At 44.7% G+C, this 19291-nt stretch overlaps 1 protein-coding gene across 1 annotated transcript in view; it reads right to left on the reverse strand.

Moving 5' to 3' along the window:
• LOC149357974 (luciferin 4-monooxygenase-like) overlaps positions 1 to 16508 on the reverse strand; it is a 61988-nt gene extending 45480 nt beyond the window's left edge. The window contains exons 1-2 of the mRNA XM_089576693.1: positions 16320 to 16508; positions 6571 to 6778 (exon numbers count right to left, since the gene is read on the reverse strand). Of these exons, the coding sequence (XP_089432819.1) occupies positions 6571 to 6778; positions 16320 to 16508 (397 nt within the window). The remainder of the gene's footprint in view (positions 1 to 6570; positions 6779 to 16319) is intronic.
• Between the last annotated feature and the right edge of the window lie 2783 nt (positions 16509 to 19291).

The following is a 19291-nucleotide window of genomic DNA, read 5'->3' on the forward strand; positions in this document are numbered from 1 at the left end:
CATAGCCATTGCAACGCCACGGCTGTCAGCTCGTCCACGTGCGAAGATTTCAACTGCGCAGCGTGAACACGTACTGTGGAAATGGCGGCGCCAGCGAAACTCCAGTGCTCCTTAGCCGAGAAAGTGGACATTGTGTTCGCTGATGTCCGCGCGCAAATGAACGCGGAGTTGGCATTGAGACTGCATGCTGGCAAACATCCTGGCCGTCGTGTGCCAGCTCGCCCCACATTCATATTGATATTTAATCTATTTATGAACACAAGATCAGTTCATGCTCCGAAAAGGAAGCGACCAGCTAGTGCAACCGATGATTTTGACACCGATGCCCTGGCAAACGTCGCTGTAAGGCCGGAAGCAAGCGTCAGGGAAATTGGAAGCGCGTTGGGAGTGAGGCTGGCATCAGGTTGGAGGTGACTTTCAAGACACAGCTACCACCCATATTATGTGCACCTGCCCAAAGAAATGAGACCAAACGACTTTAGAAAGCGGCTTGGGTTTTGCAACTGGTGTCTAATTCAATGCGAAGAAGATCCTGATATTCTCAACACAGTGCTTTGCACCAACGAAGCCTATTTTTCTAGGGATTCGAATGCCAATTTGCACAACGCACGTTATTGGTGCGATCTGAACCCCCACTGCCTTCGTGAGTATAATAACAGAATAAGGTTGTCAGCCAACATTTGTTGCAACATTTATAACGGCCGCATTGTTGGTCCTTACTTCATCGATGAAACTTTACCGGAAAGAAGTACACAGAGTGCGTTTTAAAGGGCCTCGTCTCCGGGTTTGGTTCAGAGTTGCCGCTGTCTCTGCTGAAAAAAAAAATGATTCCAGCATGACGGAGCCCCGCTGCATTTTTCTTTACTAGCTGGGTAATTCATCGACCAGTTCTCTCCCAACCAATAGATTGGGCGTTGTGGAACCACAGTCTGGCCTCCTAAGTTGCTCCATTTGTCACCCTTGGACTTCTTCCTCTAGGAATATGTTGAAAATGAAGTTCTGAAGACGGAACCAGGCTACCTCGAAGATATGAAGGATTGTGTAAGAACATATTTCGAAAATATTCCGAGGCAGACGCTTTTTCTGTACGAACGTCATTAACCCTTTCGGCCCTGGATTTTTTGTTTCGGCCGTAGATTTTTTTGCTCCGCGTTTTAACAATGCCTAAGGCCCCATAACGACGCCGTAAAAATTTAAAGCTTGCGGTGCGAGCATTAATCGATTTACAGGTATGGTGTCAGAATCGGACATTAGGGCTCAATGGGTGCAAAATGCTAGTGGGACCGTTTTGTTAATCGCAACCGACAAGAAAGAAGTTAACGAAAGTATTTCTTATTTTGCAGTGTGAAGACCTATAAAGAAGCTTTTTTTTACTTTGTAAGGGATAGATAATCTCGCAGTTTCCACAAAAAACTTCGCTCGCTCCTATTTACCTTGCGTTTCGTATCATACCTCCGCGTTCTTGTTCTTGCCAGGTTTGTGTTCCAGCTTGTGTACGCCACGTCAACAGCTCACATGTTCAAAACTTGCGTAGCCTTCCTGGAAGGCGACTGTGGTCAAGATAAAGGCTTTCCTCGAATCTGTAACGCCCTCCTCTATCGAGATTCACGAAGCACTTCCGTAGCGCCCAGCGCGAAGGTCGGCAAATGTGAGTTCTAAGCTTGCGCGCGGCACACTGCATCTCGCTTGCGCTTGTTTTCAAACCAGCTGTTTGCTATAGAAGAATTCATAAAATGGAACATAATCCCGTCATGTCTGTGTCTTGACCGAATGCTGTTGCCTACAGGTGACAGGAAATTCCCTCTCATCCATAGGCTTATGAGTTCGGGATAACTCTCGGCTGGGGAGAAAGCAGAAGCTGATTATCAGCACACCAAATACGCTTTCTCAAGAAAACACAGCCAAACACGCTGCATTGATCCGAGCGTCGAGGGCGCGCCACACGTGCTGCACGAGCGGCGGAGCACAAATTTCAGTGTAAATACCCCGGTCGCTTCTTGCAGCTCAGTGTCGATGCTCACAGCTCACAGGAGGAGGAGAGAGGTAAAAAAAGGGAATAAAAGCGCAAGGTCAGGCGTGCATTTGTTCTCGCTATTCCTTTGGTCCGGTTGCTGTTCGCCGACATCCGCATGGTCATTTCCAGGCTCAATCCGAATATTCACCATGTATGATAGCGAAAATCATCATAGCGAAATTATGATAGCGAAATTATGATAGCGAAATTCATCAGAAAGCCAATTTTAAGATTTTGTCCATTTTCTTTAATGAACATTCATGTCAGCAGTCCAAAAAGGCCGTTAGTGCAGGGTACATCTGCTAAAATACTAGCAGATTCTATTCTACAAAGATGACCTATCATCACTCGATGGCCACCGCTGGCAACCGTTGAGCCCTGATGGTGTCAAAATCTCACATGTCAAAAATGTGTTCAGACGCAGCGTCTACGCATTCAGTAATATTTACGACGGGGATGTGAGCTTGGATAGGCGTTTCACACAACATATAAAAATCTGAGCGCAGAAGAACGAATGGTTAGTGAGATAAAAATGCACCAATTTGCTACATTTCGGCTTCTTCACTCCATGCCTCCCATGCTGCTACTTCTTCTTCCTTAGACCGCACAGCTCAATGGAAGTCCGTGAACAGCGATGTCGATAGCAGCAGGGATCCCTAAGGAACTATTGTATTAAAAATTAATAGTATTTTCTTCTGTTACTGAGGCGTGAGCGTAATATTTGTGTTGTGGTGTCAATTGACACCACCAGAACCGAAAGGGTTAAAGTTTTATCCTACTTAACTTCAATCGTACTGCAAGTGTCACCTCCATGAAAAATACGCTCAACCTCCCACCCTTAGCCTCCCGTCGAAAATTTTCACGGCTATGTTTATTTCATAAAATTTTTTACAACTGTCCCAATCTACGCGATGAATTGATATCTCCTCCGTCTTTCATCTCTCCACGGCTAGATCAAATTCACAAGGTCGGTATAACGTCGCACGAAACAAAAGCTTGTTCTCAGTCATTCCTTCCCTGTACATTAGCAGATTGGAACCACCTTCCCGGATCAACAGCCTGCATTCAAGACATCCTGCGCTTCCGTAACAATTTAGCTAACATTGCATACTAAGGCTCACAAGAAATGTACTTATCATTCTCCATTTCATTTGTTTACTTTAGTTTCCTTTGTTTGTTCTCTTACCTTGCACTTACATATTACGCTTACTTCTTTTACTGAATTGTATAACCACGAACATGACGCTTGTATGTTGAATTTTTGTTTTTGTTCTCTTTCTATAATTTGTAACCACTCCCCTCTGAAATGCCATTGGCCCTGAGGGTATCAATAATAAATAAATAAAGAGCGCCTTCGTCTGTGCATTGCAAAGGACGGAAAGCAATTTGAGCTCATCCTGTAGAAATTGTGTTGTCGTCCAAAATGCTATTGCTTTCGTGGCGCGCCTAAATAGGGTTGCAACCAACAGAAACTTTGAAATATACTATTTTTGTTCAATGATATTTGTTATATGACCCAAGCCGTTCAAGAAATGAAGTCTAGTTTTCTTGATTGTAGGCTACCACTTCTTAAAAAATTTGCAGGGCAGCTTGTACGAAGCAACGTCGCGCTACAGTGCCAGAAAGTTTTCAGTTCGGGAGTCCTCGTTTGTTTTAGTTGTCAAGCCGATGCCACCTAAAGAAAAAACGCCTTGAGAGTTGCATGTCATGATACTGCCACCGCTAAATAAAAGTGTGCACTGTCACAAAGAGATCGAAAAACTTTTTAGTACTTGAAATTTAGTCGGGTGGTTTACCCAGATCCGAGAAATCAGCGTCGAAGACGGCTCTCCAGGTTTGGCGTATCGGCTGCCGCTGATGGGGAAAACGTGCGTGGGCCATCCTCTCCTCCAATTGTGCATGGCTGATTTTTACATTATAGAACGTCGTTGGAGGTGTGCGGCGCAGTTACAGAAGCGACAAGTGCACAGCATGTGGAGAGGTCTTCCATCTGCTATGCTGTCACAACGAAGCTAACGTGCAACGAAGCTAGCGTGATAAAAAAGGAAAAAAATAAAAAGAGCGCTTCAGTCGGTAACATCGCCAGGCCAGTGCCTATAAGCGTTCTTAAAATCGACGGCCGCGTAGTTGCCAATGGTTAGCCTCTTCCTCGCGCCCAGCGAGGATGAAAAAGATAACACCGGCCGCTGCCTAAGCTGAGCATAGAGGCTTCTTAGGCAGGGAAAATAGCCTGTACATTTCGAATTGGCTCATGCCGTCATCGCAACACGTCACCAGCGGATGCTGCGTTTGCACTGGGCTTCGGGTGCTCCTCATTTGCTGAGTTTCGGTTTGGTGAGGGAAAAAAACGCTATACTTTCTCGCGCTGCAAGTGTTTAGGAAACGACCCTTTCTTTTTTTCGCTTTACCGATGAATACGCCATTTACGTCTCCGCGGCTACAAACTCGCCATTGACAAAAATCGCGAAACTTGGCTAAATAAAAAGTTAATTACTAAATTTTATTTCACCACTAACTAATAATTAAGCGCGTCTTTCTCTCTTAATGACGTCCGCCGCAACTAACAGTTTCCTTCTGAAGAGTTTTTCTTTTTTCTAGAATAGCCTAATCTAAAAATTTTTTTAAGTGCGCGCTGAAACACCCGGTGCAGTGAGAGTAAGCGTCAATATTTTATCTTTAGCAGCGTACTGCATGATGCATTTTTCAGGAACAAAAGCTAACACAGTACACAATGCGCTGTGTGAAGGACGCGTCTCTTGCAGTAGTCACAGGGCTTTGTTGCAGCCTCTCCATAACGGTTCCTGTGTCGTGTGACCGTGCCGTAATATTACATCTTGCATTGGGCGGGCGACGGTGAGATTAGCGACCACTCCCCACGTGGAGGTAGATGTCAAGGGCGAATATGAGAGAAAGAATTCAAGTTGAAAGAATGGCCAAAAGCCTAATACTGCGCTATAACGCCAGAATGTAGCAAGGGCTCTGCCTGTGAACAGAATACAATCTCTAACCCCTTTTAAATTCCGCCATTATCACCAAATAGTGTTACTAACCTCCCACCGTGAAAGTTGCTGGAAATGCACATTAAGCAATAAGTTACAACGTGATGCGCTTTGCTCTCAACGAATTTTGGATGGGAGTCTTCGCGTTTGAACCTTGGGCGCGTGCCAAATTCATTCCGTGGCTGCTGTTCTGTGTTTACAATCAAATTCGTTTTGCATACATTTCTTGCAAGGCGCCCCTCAGCTCTTAAAGCTCTTATAGTGACCAACAAAGGGATGCCTGATTGTCCTTTCATACACGAAATATCCTACATAGAAAACATAAACACCTGGTGCAATGCGGAGTTTGGCGTCCCGAAGGGACGCGTGGGCTATTAAGGGGTCATACTGGAGGGCTTAGGATTAATTTGGACCGTCAGGGGTTCCTTAACGTCCGCTGATATCCCACAGTACATCGCTGTTTTTTTGTGTAACGCTGTCATCAAAATACGGCTGTCGCCGCCACAACATAATCCGCAGATAGTCAAATGTTTAGGGGAATCCCCCAAGGTGGAGAATGTTTGTAATAAGGGAGTAATTACACATTGAAATTCACCAAATCATAGCCATCCGGCAGCAAGGGAAAGCTATAATGGTTTTTCAGAAACTTAGCAGTAAAAGAAAAACTCGTACTGGTCCGGAGTTCAAACCTAATACCACCGCCTCACCAGAGCAGTCGCTTTACCGAATGAGTTAACCGGGACGGCAAGCTTAAGCTAGAGCTAGAGCCACAATTAGGTACTCCGTTAGCTCTGTTTGTAGAGCGACTGCTCCGGTGAAGCGGTGGTCCCGGGTTCGAAGCGCTGACCAGGACGAATATTTCTCTAGCTGTGAAGTTTCTGGGAAAGCTGTATAGCTTTGTAGCCCTATTGCTGCGCTTGAGTAGATGTCAGTGAGAAATTACTCCCTTATTACAATCCGCTGCTAGCCGTTTCCCCAAGCCATGAATATATGCATGCTCTAACGTGGCGCCTAAATCTGGTTGATATATGACATGCATGACGGATTCAAAACCACGCACACCTGCTGTTGACAACAATACTCGTTTTCGCAATGTGTAAACCTGTCCACTTCACGCTCTCATTCTTCGGCAAATAGTTACCCGCATGTGTCCTTTTTACATTAGCTTCCACGCATTTATGCCGCAAAAGTTTGCGGCCGCGTCGCGAATGTAGGTGGCAACATCATGTGGTCCCCTGCACAATTATCAATCATAACTTGAATAAACACACTACTCTAGTGAGTTGTGCGGCTGTCTCTTTCAGTAAGCTTGGGCGGTTTTGCTTAGCATTTTTGAAAGTAAACTTGGTACAATTGATTATTGTAAGTGGTCTGATGTCGATTTACAGAAGGCGACTTGCCGCTGCTTACGTCATATATGGTATTACCTTGCAGGACAGTTTAGAAGCATTTCGTGTTCCTAAGTTTTTTGGAGGCGCCTTATTGTCTCCATGTTAAGAAAAATACCGCAATAATAGGCCGTTCACATAGAAGCTGCTGGAATATACCGCGACGAACCTTCTGTGAGATTAGTCTTGATGAATGCGGCGATGCCTCCGGCGAAAAAGGTCCCGCAAAGGGCGACCAAGAGCTCAGTCCCATTGGCGCAGCGGAAAGCGACCACATCTCCCGTGTGCAGGCCAAGCCTCCGCAACCCAGCGGCAACTCTGCAGGAGGCATCCAGCAGCTCGTCGAATGTGTACCGGGCGCCGGACTTGACGTCAACCTGAGACGGGACATAGCACTGTGGTTTTTGCACCGGCGTCTGTGCATGAATACAAAGCCAATCAGGATAGGAGGAGAAATTGCCGTCACTAACCTACCATGCGAGATAATAAATTGTCTTCCATTTTATTCTGCGGCTGTGTTATATATTTGTTTTCCAAAACCATTCTTTTGGCAGCTCTGCTTTTCTATATTAGGGATTACAGTTGTCCAATAATGCCTGTCACCTGCTCTCGAAGGAGCACAGAGCGGATCAAAGGCGCACTGAGGACAAACTACAGTTGGCTGGTATAAACATATTGCACCATTCTAATGACAAAGTCACTACTTTTTTTGAGAACAGAGCTTTTAGCTTCATTGAGCTATAAAAAAGAATAAATGCTCTCGTTGCCATCCTCTGTTTTCGAAAGTATACTGCATTACGCTAATAGAGTTTTTTTTTGGGTGGAAATACGCCACCACTCACTTCAGAACAGTGATAATGGAATCCTAGACGTTATGAGTTGGAATGAAGTGGCGAGTAAATTTTTAAACGCAATTTCGTGAGAAGTAAATCTGTCTTCTCCGGCCGGACATAGATCGAAATACAGAGAAAGCGTCATATAATCAATTTTCACTGAGAACAAAAACTAGATGCCGCTATACTCTGTGCCCGTTTGATGAAAAAGGCGCAGAAACGAACCAAGAAATAAAGGGGTTCATTTCAAGACAGCGCAAGAAACTAGAGTGCTTACAAAGCCTCCCATCGAAAAGCAGTTACGGCCCTGCAACACCAGTCCAGAGCCTAAACGTTTAGTTGGAATGGAGAAAAATAGTTATACCCTGGAATCAAACGCTGAAAAGCTTGCGCAAGTAAACAACAAGATAGAGGTTATCAGGGATATGATGTTGCTCATAATGATGGCTGGAACACTTCAAATCCCTTCACCTTCAAACAGAACCGAAGTCACTGGTACGTATGGGCGCCTGTTCATTTCCTGTGCAGCTCTTGCAACGCCTCTCGTAGCAGCGCCTTGGCTCTTGCATATAATTTCAACACTTTCAAAGGAAAGCAAGTCTTTGCGTTCTCAAAGTGGGCAGGTAGATGCGAGGCTTACGCAGATATAATTTTCGCGTGCGTTTTTATTCATCTGCTTGTTAAGCGCACGTGAGGTTTCCTGCCACCAAGCAATCCTTACCGGGAAAAACAAACCGGTAGTCGTTTACATGGTGGTGTTCTATTCTTACTGTCAGACAAGTTTTGTTCACAAGCAAGGATGCTTGATAGCGGCCGACGCAACAACGAATACTATAATATTTCTTGTCATCTGCTTTAAATGATGAGTAACTCTGTGTGCGTACATAGAGCTAATTGAAGCCTCCTTTCAGCTTGACGTTCACCTTCAGGAGATAATCGTGTCGTTTTCCAGCCAACGCCCTGCTGGCGAGTATACCGAGCCGCGCAGGACTATGTTACGCGTCTGCGACGACCTCGTATTGATCCTGTCGAGAGCCAGCATGCTTCACCGTAAAGTGCGATCACAGCCCCGAACTCGTGGCATCGCTGAAACCAAAATGTCGCTGCTCCTGGTTAGGCCGATCTTTATAGCTCGCCGAATGACTGAACCGAACAATGGGCGGACCGAACTTTTTGTTGTGAACCTTATTGTTTGCCTGGAAATAGAGCTATTGCGTATTTAAAAAACTTAGCACCTACGCGGGATAGCACGCGTTATACGAAAACCCGCCGTCACTTGGAGGCACCGAGGACTCTAATAAAAACTCCTCCCATATTACCTCCCGTCTAATCAAAAGCGCTGCCTGGAGAGCATTATCGAATCTTTCCGCGACTGTTTTGTCTCAACCTCCAAGATTGGGGAGACAGCGCTCACAAAGCATTATTATCCGATAAGGCAGCTGAACGTTATGTCAGCCGCCTCATTGCATCTCTTTCGAAGGAACGTGATGCCAAGTGCAGACAAGTTCAAGAAATTCTCCAGGAAGACATGACACAGCCGTCTACGAGCTCGTGGGCGTCGCCTGTTGTTCTAGAGGCAAAGAAAGGTGGAACTGTATACTGTTTTGTGTGACTGCAGACGTCTAAACGAAGTTGCCAAAAAAACAGGGCTGTGGCTCAACTCACCTGAGTCAGGATATACAGAGCGAAAGCCCTGTTAGGTATGGTTATATAAGGTTTAGTTTCGGTTCACCTTTATTTTTTCAAGACTTCAGCGACAGAAAATCACGTGATGCATCACGTGGCACAAGTGCAAAAGCGAGCGTCCAGAGCCGCGGTCGGCGTAGAGGTGGACTTGACTGCCAATTACCAAAGCGAATCAGGTGACACATCACATGCCACAACTGGCGAGGGGAGCGGCCGAGCAGCAAGCACAGTGGTTGACGCGACTGCCAAGCGCGCAGCTAGGGCGTCGATGAAGAAGATCGAGGCTCCTGCCACGTGCAGAGCGGCGGTCGTCGCAGCGGTGGACGTGACTGCCAAGCGCGCAGCTAGAGCATCAGTGAAGAAGATCGAGGCACCTGCCACGCACAATTTTGCACATGGGGTGCGCCTCCCGTTCGATGTCAAATCTAAGATCCAGATGACCTTCTCGCTCAGCATGGGAGGAGCAGAGCAGAAAGTTTTTTGCTTTAAAAGATGTTTATCCTCTGCCACGCATTGATGTCTGCGTATACCGGCTACGCCACGCCGCATACTTCTCATCGCTAGATTTAGGCAGTTGGTGTTGGCAAATTGAGGTGGAGAAACGCTACCGGAAAAAGGCCGCCTTTATTACTCCGTACGGTTGGTACGAATTTCGGGTGTTCCCTTTCGGCCTGTTCTCGGTACCTGCCACCTTGAAGCGGATGATGGACACCGTACTTGCAGATCAAAAATGGCAGTCCTGCCTCGTGCACCTGCATGAAGTTGTCATTTTTTCCGACACGGTCGAAGAGCACCTGAGGTGCCTGCGCGCTGTGGTCGAAGCAATTTGTTCGGCTGGTCATTCACTCAAGCCGGAAAAGTGTCACTTCGCTTTCCAAGAGTTGAGGTTTCAGGCCACACCGTGAGCACTAAGAGAGTTAGGCCAGACCCCGACAAGAGAACCGCCGTCCCTGCATTTCCAGTCCCAACCGATAAGCGAAGTGCGCGCCGCTTTCTTGGTCTCCACCTATTATTGGCGTTTGGTGCAGGACGAGACGGCGTTCTGTAAAAGAAAAACTACAACCCGACGGAAGTTGTCCGTCTATTTCGTGCCATGATGGCCCATGTTCTGGTTCCTTGGGTTTTTGCGCAACTTTAACACCAGCATGTCCAACATTCTCGGAAAAAAATTTTGAATGTTTTAAAATTTTAAGACTTATGGAAATATTGAATGTAATGGTCCTTTATTCTTATAGGTAGGAAAATCTTTCTTTTAAAGTGTTTCTATTGACGCACGGAAAAGTTAAGATTGGCATAGAAAACCAATGGGGAACGCTTTTGACGACAGCAAAAACGTTAGTAGAAAAAAATATGTCTGCCGTCGGGTGGTCTGCGGTTACATTGATTCTTATAGCGATATATTGCATTATATGAAAAAAAATTTGTTCCTAAATGGCTTCCCCGTCAAAATAATTTTATCCTGATTTGTTTCGTATGTACGCCAAAAGTACTACAGGCCAAGGGTTGCTACAGTTTGGAAGCGTTACGGCAGAACTTGCCGTGAGTGCCAACGTCGCGAGACGCCGCCGAGAAAATCAGCCGGACCAGTGCAGCCTATTCATCCTGTTGATCCGCCACAAAGTCGGCATGGACTTACTCGGCCGATTTCCGGAGCCCTCCCTGGGTAACCGTTACGCTGTGGTCGCCACCGACTACGTCAGCTGATACTGTGAGAATAAGGCTCTTTCTCTTAGTATCCCTGATAAAATTGGGACTTTTATCGTTCAGAACAATGTGCTTCGTCACAGTGCGCCCAAAATCGTTTTAAACGACAGGGAAACAGTGTTCCCTTCCGCCCTTACTCGGTAGGTTATGAGACTGAGCGGTACAAGTCACCGGAAAACGACCGCTTACCACTCTCAAACGAACGGATTCACCGAACGGCTCAACAAAACGACCACCGATATGATTTCCATGTATGTTGGCGCGGACCACCGGAACTGGGACGCCTCCACAATTACGTCAGCTTTCTATATAACACTGGGATCTAGGAAGCGATGCGCTTCACTCCATTTCGTTTAGTGCGGGGTCCCGAAGCCACTATCATGCTGTGCGCAATGCTGCTTCCAGCAATTAATGACTTTGTTGTGGGTGCTGCCGAATTAGTCAGTCACGCCGAGGCCTCCCGCCAGCTCCCTCGACAGCGAATCCGGCACCAGTAAGCAAACGCAGCCGCCGCTATAATCTGCGCTACAGATTATAGCGCTACCGGCCTGGCGACAAGTCTGGCTCTGGAGCCCAACGCGCATGACAGAAGGCGCACTCTTTAAGCTTCTACGGCGATACTTTGCCCCCTATAAGGTGCCCTGCAAACTTAGTGAGGTCGACTACGAAGCTCCCCCCCAAGAAGCAGTCCGCTCCTCTAGACGGCCGACCTCCGAAGTTGTTCACATCACCCGAATGAAAGTGTCCCACGCCCGCTAGCGCCTCGATTGCGCGTGTTTACACCAGACATCTAACACTTGCGACGACCCTTCTCATCCTGCTTCCCATTGCTTCCTGCTTCCCGATATTTTTGAATTCAACTGTATCTATACCTCCTGGAAAGATTTTTAATTCAGCTGAATATCTAAAAGCCGACGCGTCAGAGCTGTCGCATAGGCAAAGTATATTTATCATCGAAGCAACAGACTTTCATTGAATGACAGATAATTTCTAACAATAGGAAAGCAAATTGTTGCTTTTCTTGTGAAACTTATTTTTCAATTTTGTGAAATAATTTAGTACTTCTCAGGCTTCACCCACTCATAGCTATGCTTTGATAAACGCAGCTGCCTGCATCGAAACCTCTACCGCGTTACTGACCTCGCTGAGTGTTGTGCTTGTGCACACCCCTAAGATTTTCTGTAGTTTTAACTTGTGACAAGTTTCGGGAATAGATATTTTTTTTTTGTGCAAGGCTTGCGCCGATATGTATGCGTTCTTTTGCGAATTTGGTGCTCATCTGCTGTTATCCTGGTTTGTAGTACTCATGGACTCCAGAAGCCACTGGAACAAGGAGAAATTGAAAATAAAGGAACAACAAACAAAAAAATTGTTTGCCTGATGCAGACGGAAAGGCGGTGCGCTATAGCAAATTTTCAGCTTCATTTGACACGCTTATCATCAAAGCAATCATTTGGTCAGTTGGTTGGCATCGCATTGAACTGTGCCGGAGGTGTGACAGAAAGCTCCTGAACAAATAGAGTTCTAGTTTAATGAATATTTTCAATAATATATATAACCACTCGAATGAAGGCACCGCCTCACAAGTGAAATGCGATTTTTGACACGTTTTATACTATAATATACAACGCGCTGTAGTTTTTGCCTTTTCCTTTTATATGACTGAAATTATTTCAACCATATGAAATAAAAGCATGTGCAACACTAAACCAAGATGGTCAAGTGGTACTAAAGGCGCACACACACACACACACGCATAAATTAAAAATGGTGGATTAGAGTTGTGGCTATAAAACACTGCCGCCTTTGGCGTATAGAAATGTTACTGGTCTTCCTGTGACAACAGTCACCGGAGAGCAGTCTTTGCACTCTCTCTTGCACCTCCCTGCCTTTCAAACTGTGTGTAAAAGCTCCGATAGCAGCTGTGGCTATTTCATCATCCGCTTCCGTCGCCTACGCATATCGCCTATGAAACCTTCCTATGTAACTGACAAAAGGAATCCCTGCTGCGCACACATGTAGGAGTTCAGTGGCGTAGGCGGGCAGAACACGTCGCTTTGATGACTCCTCGGCACAGCTGGATAGCATTGGAATACCTATTTTATTTGGCCGCATGTGTGTGAGGCCCTCTATCAGGAGCTTACATGCAGTACAATTATCCCAAGAGCAGGGATCCTATGTGGGCTCAAAAAGCGGAATGGGCTGGCTTGGAAGACTGGCTGGCTTCCAAGAATACGTGGAGGAAAAAAATAAACAGCAATTAAAACGGGTCTAGTGACATTTGTCTGCGAAATGGCAACTGTTTGAAACCATTGAGAAATGCAGCATGCCAACTTACTTCAATTCAATCGGTTTAAATATTATTATTTGAAGAAACTGACAAACGGAAACCGATAGAGAAATCCGCACGATCAAAAGCTTCGGTATGGTTCGATAGCGGTTGGAAACGTTAACTGTCAGTAGAACGTCACTAGCTGCTCTGTGGTCATTTCTTTGCAAAAGCAATAGCAGTGCGAATAACAGGAAATCTAGAACTTTCGGAGACACTAAGTATTTTTAAATCTAATGAAACATTGCCCATTCACAAATTGTATAAATAAACACTGGCCCTGGAAATTTCACACCATTACCGAACAGATAAAACATTTCAGACAAAATATCGCGCGAAACCTGGTCTGTATTATATGCGACAAAACTTAATACCAAGATTACGCTTACACACAAAAGGAAGCGATCAAAAACTAGGCTTTCTGATACCAGATCTAATCAGATCTACTGAACTAGTTTCCTGAAATAGTTTAAACACTGCTTACAGCTACTTACGCGAATGCTCAGCTGCTCCATTTGGCTGCATTTCTGCCGCTCTTTCTCCTCAAATTTTGTCAGTCCGGTTTCAGTCCGTCCACCTACTGATTGTTGCAACTCTGAACGCGCAACGTAAAATGCTTCTCTCTAAAACCCACCGCTTATTCGCGCTGAAATTCAAAGCAGAAAGGACATACGACAATATTTATGTTTAAATAGGTGTTTGGGTGATTTCTTTGCCTGATTTGATCAGAATCAATTAGAAATCCGAGCCATCTGCAGCATCTGCGACCGAAAACAAGCCGCTTTCTCATAGCACTCGGCGCACAAAAACGAAGCACAAGAACTTGACGGACGACAGGACGGAGACCTTCTTGTTCTTGTGCTTCGTTCCTGCAAGCATAGAATCCTGCAAGCATGCAAGCATGAAATCCAAAACATGTAGCCCAACAACATGTATTGCTCAAGCTTTCGTATGGGCGATACCAGTGGCACCGTCTGGTGCCTATAGAAAGAACGATTGTTTTACCTTCGAAGCTGCAATGAGGGATGAGGGAGGAATGAGCGGCTCATGAAGATGTTTTCTCGACGGCTTTTCGTGAATGTTGTCAAAGAAAGGGTATGGACCGACCATTTTGACTCGCCTATGCGAATTTCAGTCGCTAACTGTGCTGTTCTGACCTTACACAATGGCGTCGACATCAGTGGAACCTCCCACAGATGCCGCTGCCTATCGCCGAGATTGCGTTCGCCTTCGGAAGCAACAGGCAAGACCTTTAACCATGGAAGGTGACCAGCAGCAGCGCAATCGCCAAAGGAAGCGCCAGGCGACATCTCTAACGACAGAAGACCAGCATGAATTACGTGTCTTACTTCAGCTATCACATGCCTTTACTTGCCGTCCTGGGCAAGAGCACAAAAGACACGCAAGAATAAAAATGCATTTTCTCAAAAACCGTAGTTTCTTTACGGCAAAGGTACAAGGGTCAGCACGCATGCATTCCTACATTAGGGTAGTAGGCGTAGCGCGGATCACACTGCTACTTTTTTCTAAATGAAAAGTAAAGTGAGTGCTTGGTGATTTACTTTGTTCATGCTTGCGCTTCAGGGGTTTACCTTCACTGTGAAAGTTAGAAACACGATGCGTACTCGTATGACTGCTGTTACAAACATTTTGTAGCACTATTTATTCAACCTGTTGCTTGAAGTATCGCATTCATGTGTTATTCATGCAGTAGTGTACCATTTTGTATCAATGTACTGCTTCCGCTCTTGTTTACTGCATTTGTATTACATAGTTTTTTTACGCAGCAGCCAAGGAGGGCCCTTACCTGTCAAGCACGTTTAGTATCTTGCGTAGCATGCCCTAAAACATTTTTAAAATGCAATGTCTTGAATAAAAATAAAAAAGAAAAGGATAGTCCCACCCATGGAACCCCCTCCGCCACTCATTGTTGTACCTTCTGCGCTTCGATGAACCAGGACAGAGGATGACAGATTTTCATCTTTAAGGTAAGTATCAACCTCTTCGTTATGCACAGCTGTTCGCTGTGTGCCTTGTAGGTACCGGAGCATAATAAGGTTACAAGGCACGCCGTCCTCATTGTAAGCTTTCAGGCAGAGGTTTCTATGAATGTTGAGTGTAAAATTCTTCTCCGTTCTTTTGAGTATGTCCCAAAAGCTGCGCCCCCAACAGTTGAGAAAAACGTTCTCTATGCTCTCTGTTGAAAACAGTTTTCCAAGGTATAGAAACAGCTTCCTAGCAGCTACATTTTCCCCGTCACTCTGTATGTAATTTTCGAAATTGTTTACAACTTTGTTAGTTATCCTAGTTTCTGCTCTTTAAGCCGCGTTCCTTGAGCCTATACTCTATATTATGCAGTACAAGAGAGCTGGTTGGAGCAGTTTAATATCCTCACACAGTACGGATCGTGTCAGTCTGTTTGAATACTTGTGGAAGAAGCGTGTCGGTACAAAAGAAATGCAGTTAATTCCGGCGAAAAATTGCGAATGATGCCAGATGCGCACTCAATCTTTAGGATCCAATCGGGGAAAACGCGAGCCAGTTTCCTTTATGATACGGTACTTAGAAAAGCGTCATCTTGATATCAAAGTGAAAAAGTCACATAAAATATGACATGAAAACAATGAAACTAAAGCCGTCATCTCGGACACGAGTTAAAACTCTGGCTCGCTTTTTACGTCTCGTCCCAGAATGGGGCCCAAATAAAGATTGCTAAAACTGAATAAAGTTTAGGCGTGATGTCCAGGCTACAATTTCACAGTTGGAGCACAGGTTCTACCTTGACGTAACTAAAGCAGCTCACAACAGTCGTTATGAATACCGACATAATTTTGCAGCACTTCAACGGCTTCCCGCATTTAGTTTACATTTTAAGCACTGCAAGACTTGAAAATTAATTTACGTGCACGCCATGTGTACTTCGTTTTTCTTCTATTTGCCGGCTACGATAAGGTATGCCATTATCATGTTTCATCTCTATATATTTAACTCTTGGGTATGCAACCTTTCTTCTATACTGGCTAATTGAACAAGTTACTGTGGTCTCAGTTGAAAATTTGTGGGCGCGAACAAACAAAAGACAGCGAAGAAACCACAGTCTTTTTCTTCGCTCTCTTGTTTGTTCGCGCCCACAAATTTTCATCATGAACAACCTACAACTAGCCCAGATTTCCATTCTGTGGTTTCAGTGTGTTTTATTTTTGTGTGGCCGCCAGATCGAATAATGCAACAACGATCCGAATATCATCCCAGCCCAAGTTCACTTTTTTTTTTCAAAATCTGGTAGAAGTAAAAAAAATCACCATGTATTGAAGCGTTAATAGATTCCAGTTAATGTGAGTGATGTAAAATCTATGCTTAACTCACCAGCGCTACTCGGTCTCCACGCTTCTTCCAGGCATTTGTGAGGAACGTTTTAATATTCACGTCGGGTACGCTGACGCCCTTCATGCACGATTTCACCACGTTGTCCTCAATAACTAAGCATGCTTTTGAATGTAACGGTTCATCCTCTGAGAGAACCGGTGTCTGTGATGAGAGGCTTTGCGAAGACATTGTCACCAGTTGGACCCCACTGTGAAGCAGCGTGTTTAGAGTCCTTTATCAGGGAGTGTTGTGCCTGCGAAAAGAAAAGAAGAGTTAAAAAAAATGTGTAATTTTACGGCACAAAATTTATATAGCGTACTGTATCCACACGACCCTGCAGAAACGAAAGAAGGGCCGGATTAATTGGAACATGGAAGGCGTTCTACCTTTTGGTACTATTGTGTTCCCGACGACATCGCTTAGACAGGAACCGTTCATGTCCACCGTTCTCAGGTAAAAATTTTCATCATTACAAAATTTTAAGGTACCGTTGGGGAAATCTTTATGGTAATGGTTCGTTCCTCTGATATATAGCAGAACCTTCCTTTTAAAGTGTTTCCATCGATGGCATCGAACAGTTAAAACATTCATAGAAAACCAATGGAGAACGCGTTTTACGATTGAAAAGAAAAAACGTTAATCGAAAAAAAAAATATTGATTGTTCTGGTGAAACCTTACATTGTATAAAAAAATAGCGTTCGTAAAGGGTTTCTGGCTCAAGAATGGTCTTTGCCAGCATTGTTGGGTATGGAAGTTGGTAATGCAAAGGAAGTGCGCACTCGTATGATATATGGTATGGTTTGCTTTGGTTTATGGGGCTTAACGTCCCAAAGCGACTCAGGCTATGAGAGACGTCGTAGTGAAGGGCTCCGGAAATTTCGACCACCTGGGGTTCTTTTACGTGCACTGACATCGCACAGTAGAATTTCTACTCCGAAGAAATTCCGCCGCCGCTGCCGGGATCGAACCCGCGTCTTTAGGGTCAGCAGCCGAGCACCATAACCACTGAGCCACCGCAGCGGCGATATATGGTATGGTACGGGGAATATATATGATATGGTACGGGGAATACAAAGTCCGGAAGTTGAATGTATACTATTGGAGATGCCGCAGTGAAGGAATCGAGAATAATTTTCACCACGTGGGGTGTTCTAACATACGCTGACATCGCACAGCAGAATGCCATTTTTGCATTTCACCTCCGTTAAAATGTTGCCATGGCCGAGGTTCCATTCCTTGCACTTTGGCCTACCAGCTGAACGGCAGACACTGACTGAGCCATCGTAGCAGTTCTACTACGCAAATAGTGTACGGACGAAGCCAAAGCGCTTTTACTAGTTTCACTCTCTTTTTTATTGGTTTCAAGGATAAAACATGATGCGCAAGGTGATCTGCAAGCATAAGTATCCGTCGGCACCAGCATACCAGGATATGTGCACCCACGCAGGCGTGATATTTCTGCCTGTTGATTATTTGAAGAAATATGCTTACCTACTTGCTCTCAACCAGCCCACAGGATGCATTAGAAAAAACTAATGAGTATAAACCCTGTATAAGTAAGGTATCGCTCAAGCTTATGAAAAAAGCGAGACCATACAAGACGTACATATAAAATAAGTCTTCTGAAGCCCTGAAAACATACGAAAGATGTGAAAATTTCGTCAACAAACGCCATTAGGGTGAAGAAAGGTCATATATTATTTTAACCCTTATAATTAAAGAGAATGACACTCAGGAAACATTTGAGAGGCAGCCATCGCTACAAATGGTACTGCATCAGAAGGAATAGGAATAACTAAAATTATAAAAAGATTAATATGTTTGTATCTTTATTTGTTCGTTTATACATACTGCAGCCCCTACAAGGGCTATTGATGGAGGGGATTAAAAGAAACAGCAAATTGGCCGTACATAGAGTAATAGGGCGGGTTACGCACAGTATAATGAAGACTCAGTAACCTAAAATAAATTAGAACAATACACAGTGAACCCACCACAGTTCAATACGTAATATCACATGGCGACTGTTGATGTTAAAAATCAGTTTAATTGAACTGTTACTGTTACTCCTGTTACTCCTCCTGTTACTCTAAGAATTAGGTTCCAGTGTTGAATTGTGCGGGAAACAAATGCAGCATTTGAAATTATTGCTACTAGTGAAGTGGGGTGTAATATTACGGCTGTGTTCGCCCCTGAGTGATCGAGAAATATAGGAAAAGGGGAGTCATTATGTGAAACACGAGAAAATGAATTAACGACGACGACAACGGTGATGAACTTTTATGGCGCAAGGACATCGGTGGTCAAAGAGCGCTAGAAACATGGTTTTTTTCTTCTACTCAAGGTAAGGTGAAAGATCCCTTTCCTAAGCATTTCACCCTAAAAGAGCCGAACACCAGGCAGGGCAAAGCTTGTAAGCATTGTATCACCGGTGGGTACCCGGCGGCACTGTGAATCGAATCCCGCACCTTCCGCATGCAAGGCGGATGCTCAAAAAATGAATTAGCGGTGCAATGCAGGAACTTCATTGGCTCTATTGGACGGCGCAGGGATCGATTTATTTTCGAAGGAAAAACACAGGGTTGTGAGATATCGCAATCGAAGTGACCGCATACGAACCTGACTCCTTTCATTTCGACGTTCTCGATCACGTTAACGTCACAATATGTATGAGAGTTCCAAACGGGAGATGCGTAATGAACTACGGGACGAATCAAGGATTTGAACATAAAGAGCTTAGTCTCTTTTGGAGCAGCAGTTCATGCTCACCTCACATACCGTAGCTTTAGCACTTTAGTGGATAATGAAATGAATATCTATCATCTAGGGCATGTTAGTGATAAATAGAATGCCAAGATATTTATGTGTTAAAACCTTCAGGAATGATAAGTAACTGAAAGCACATTTTAACATGAAGGAGATTTGCTTCTAGTGAATCACATGACCCCTGTTTTACTAAGTTTATTTTCAT

The sequence above is a fragment of the Amblyomma mixtum genome, chromosome 3, assembly GCF_055824585.1.
Source record: "Amblyomma mixtum isolate Tamu chromosome 3, ASM5582458v1, whole genome shotgun sequence".
In the NCBI taxonomy this organism is placed as follows: domain Eukaryota; kingdom Metazoa; phylum Arthropoda; class Arachnida; order Ixodida; family Ixodidae; genus Amblyomma; species Amblyomma mixtum.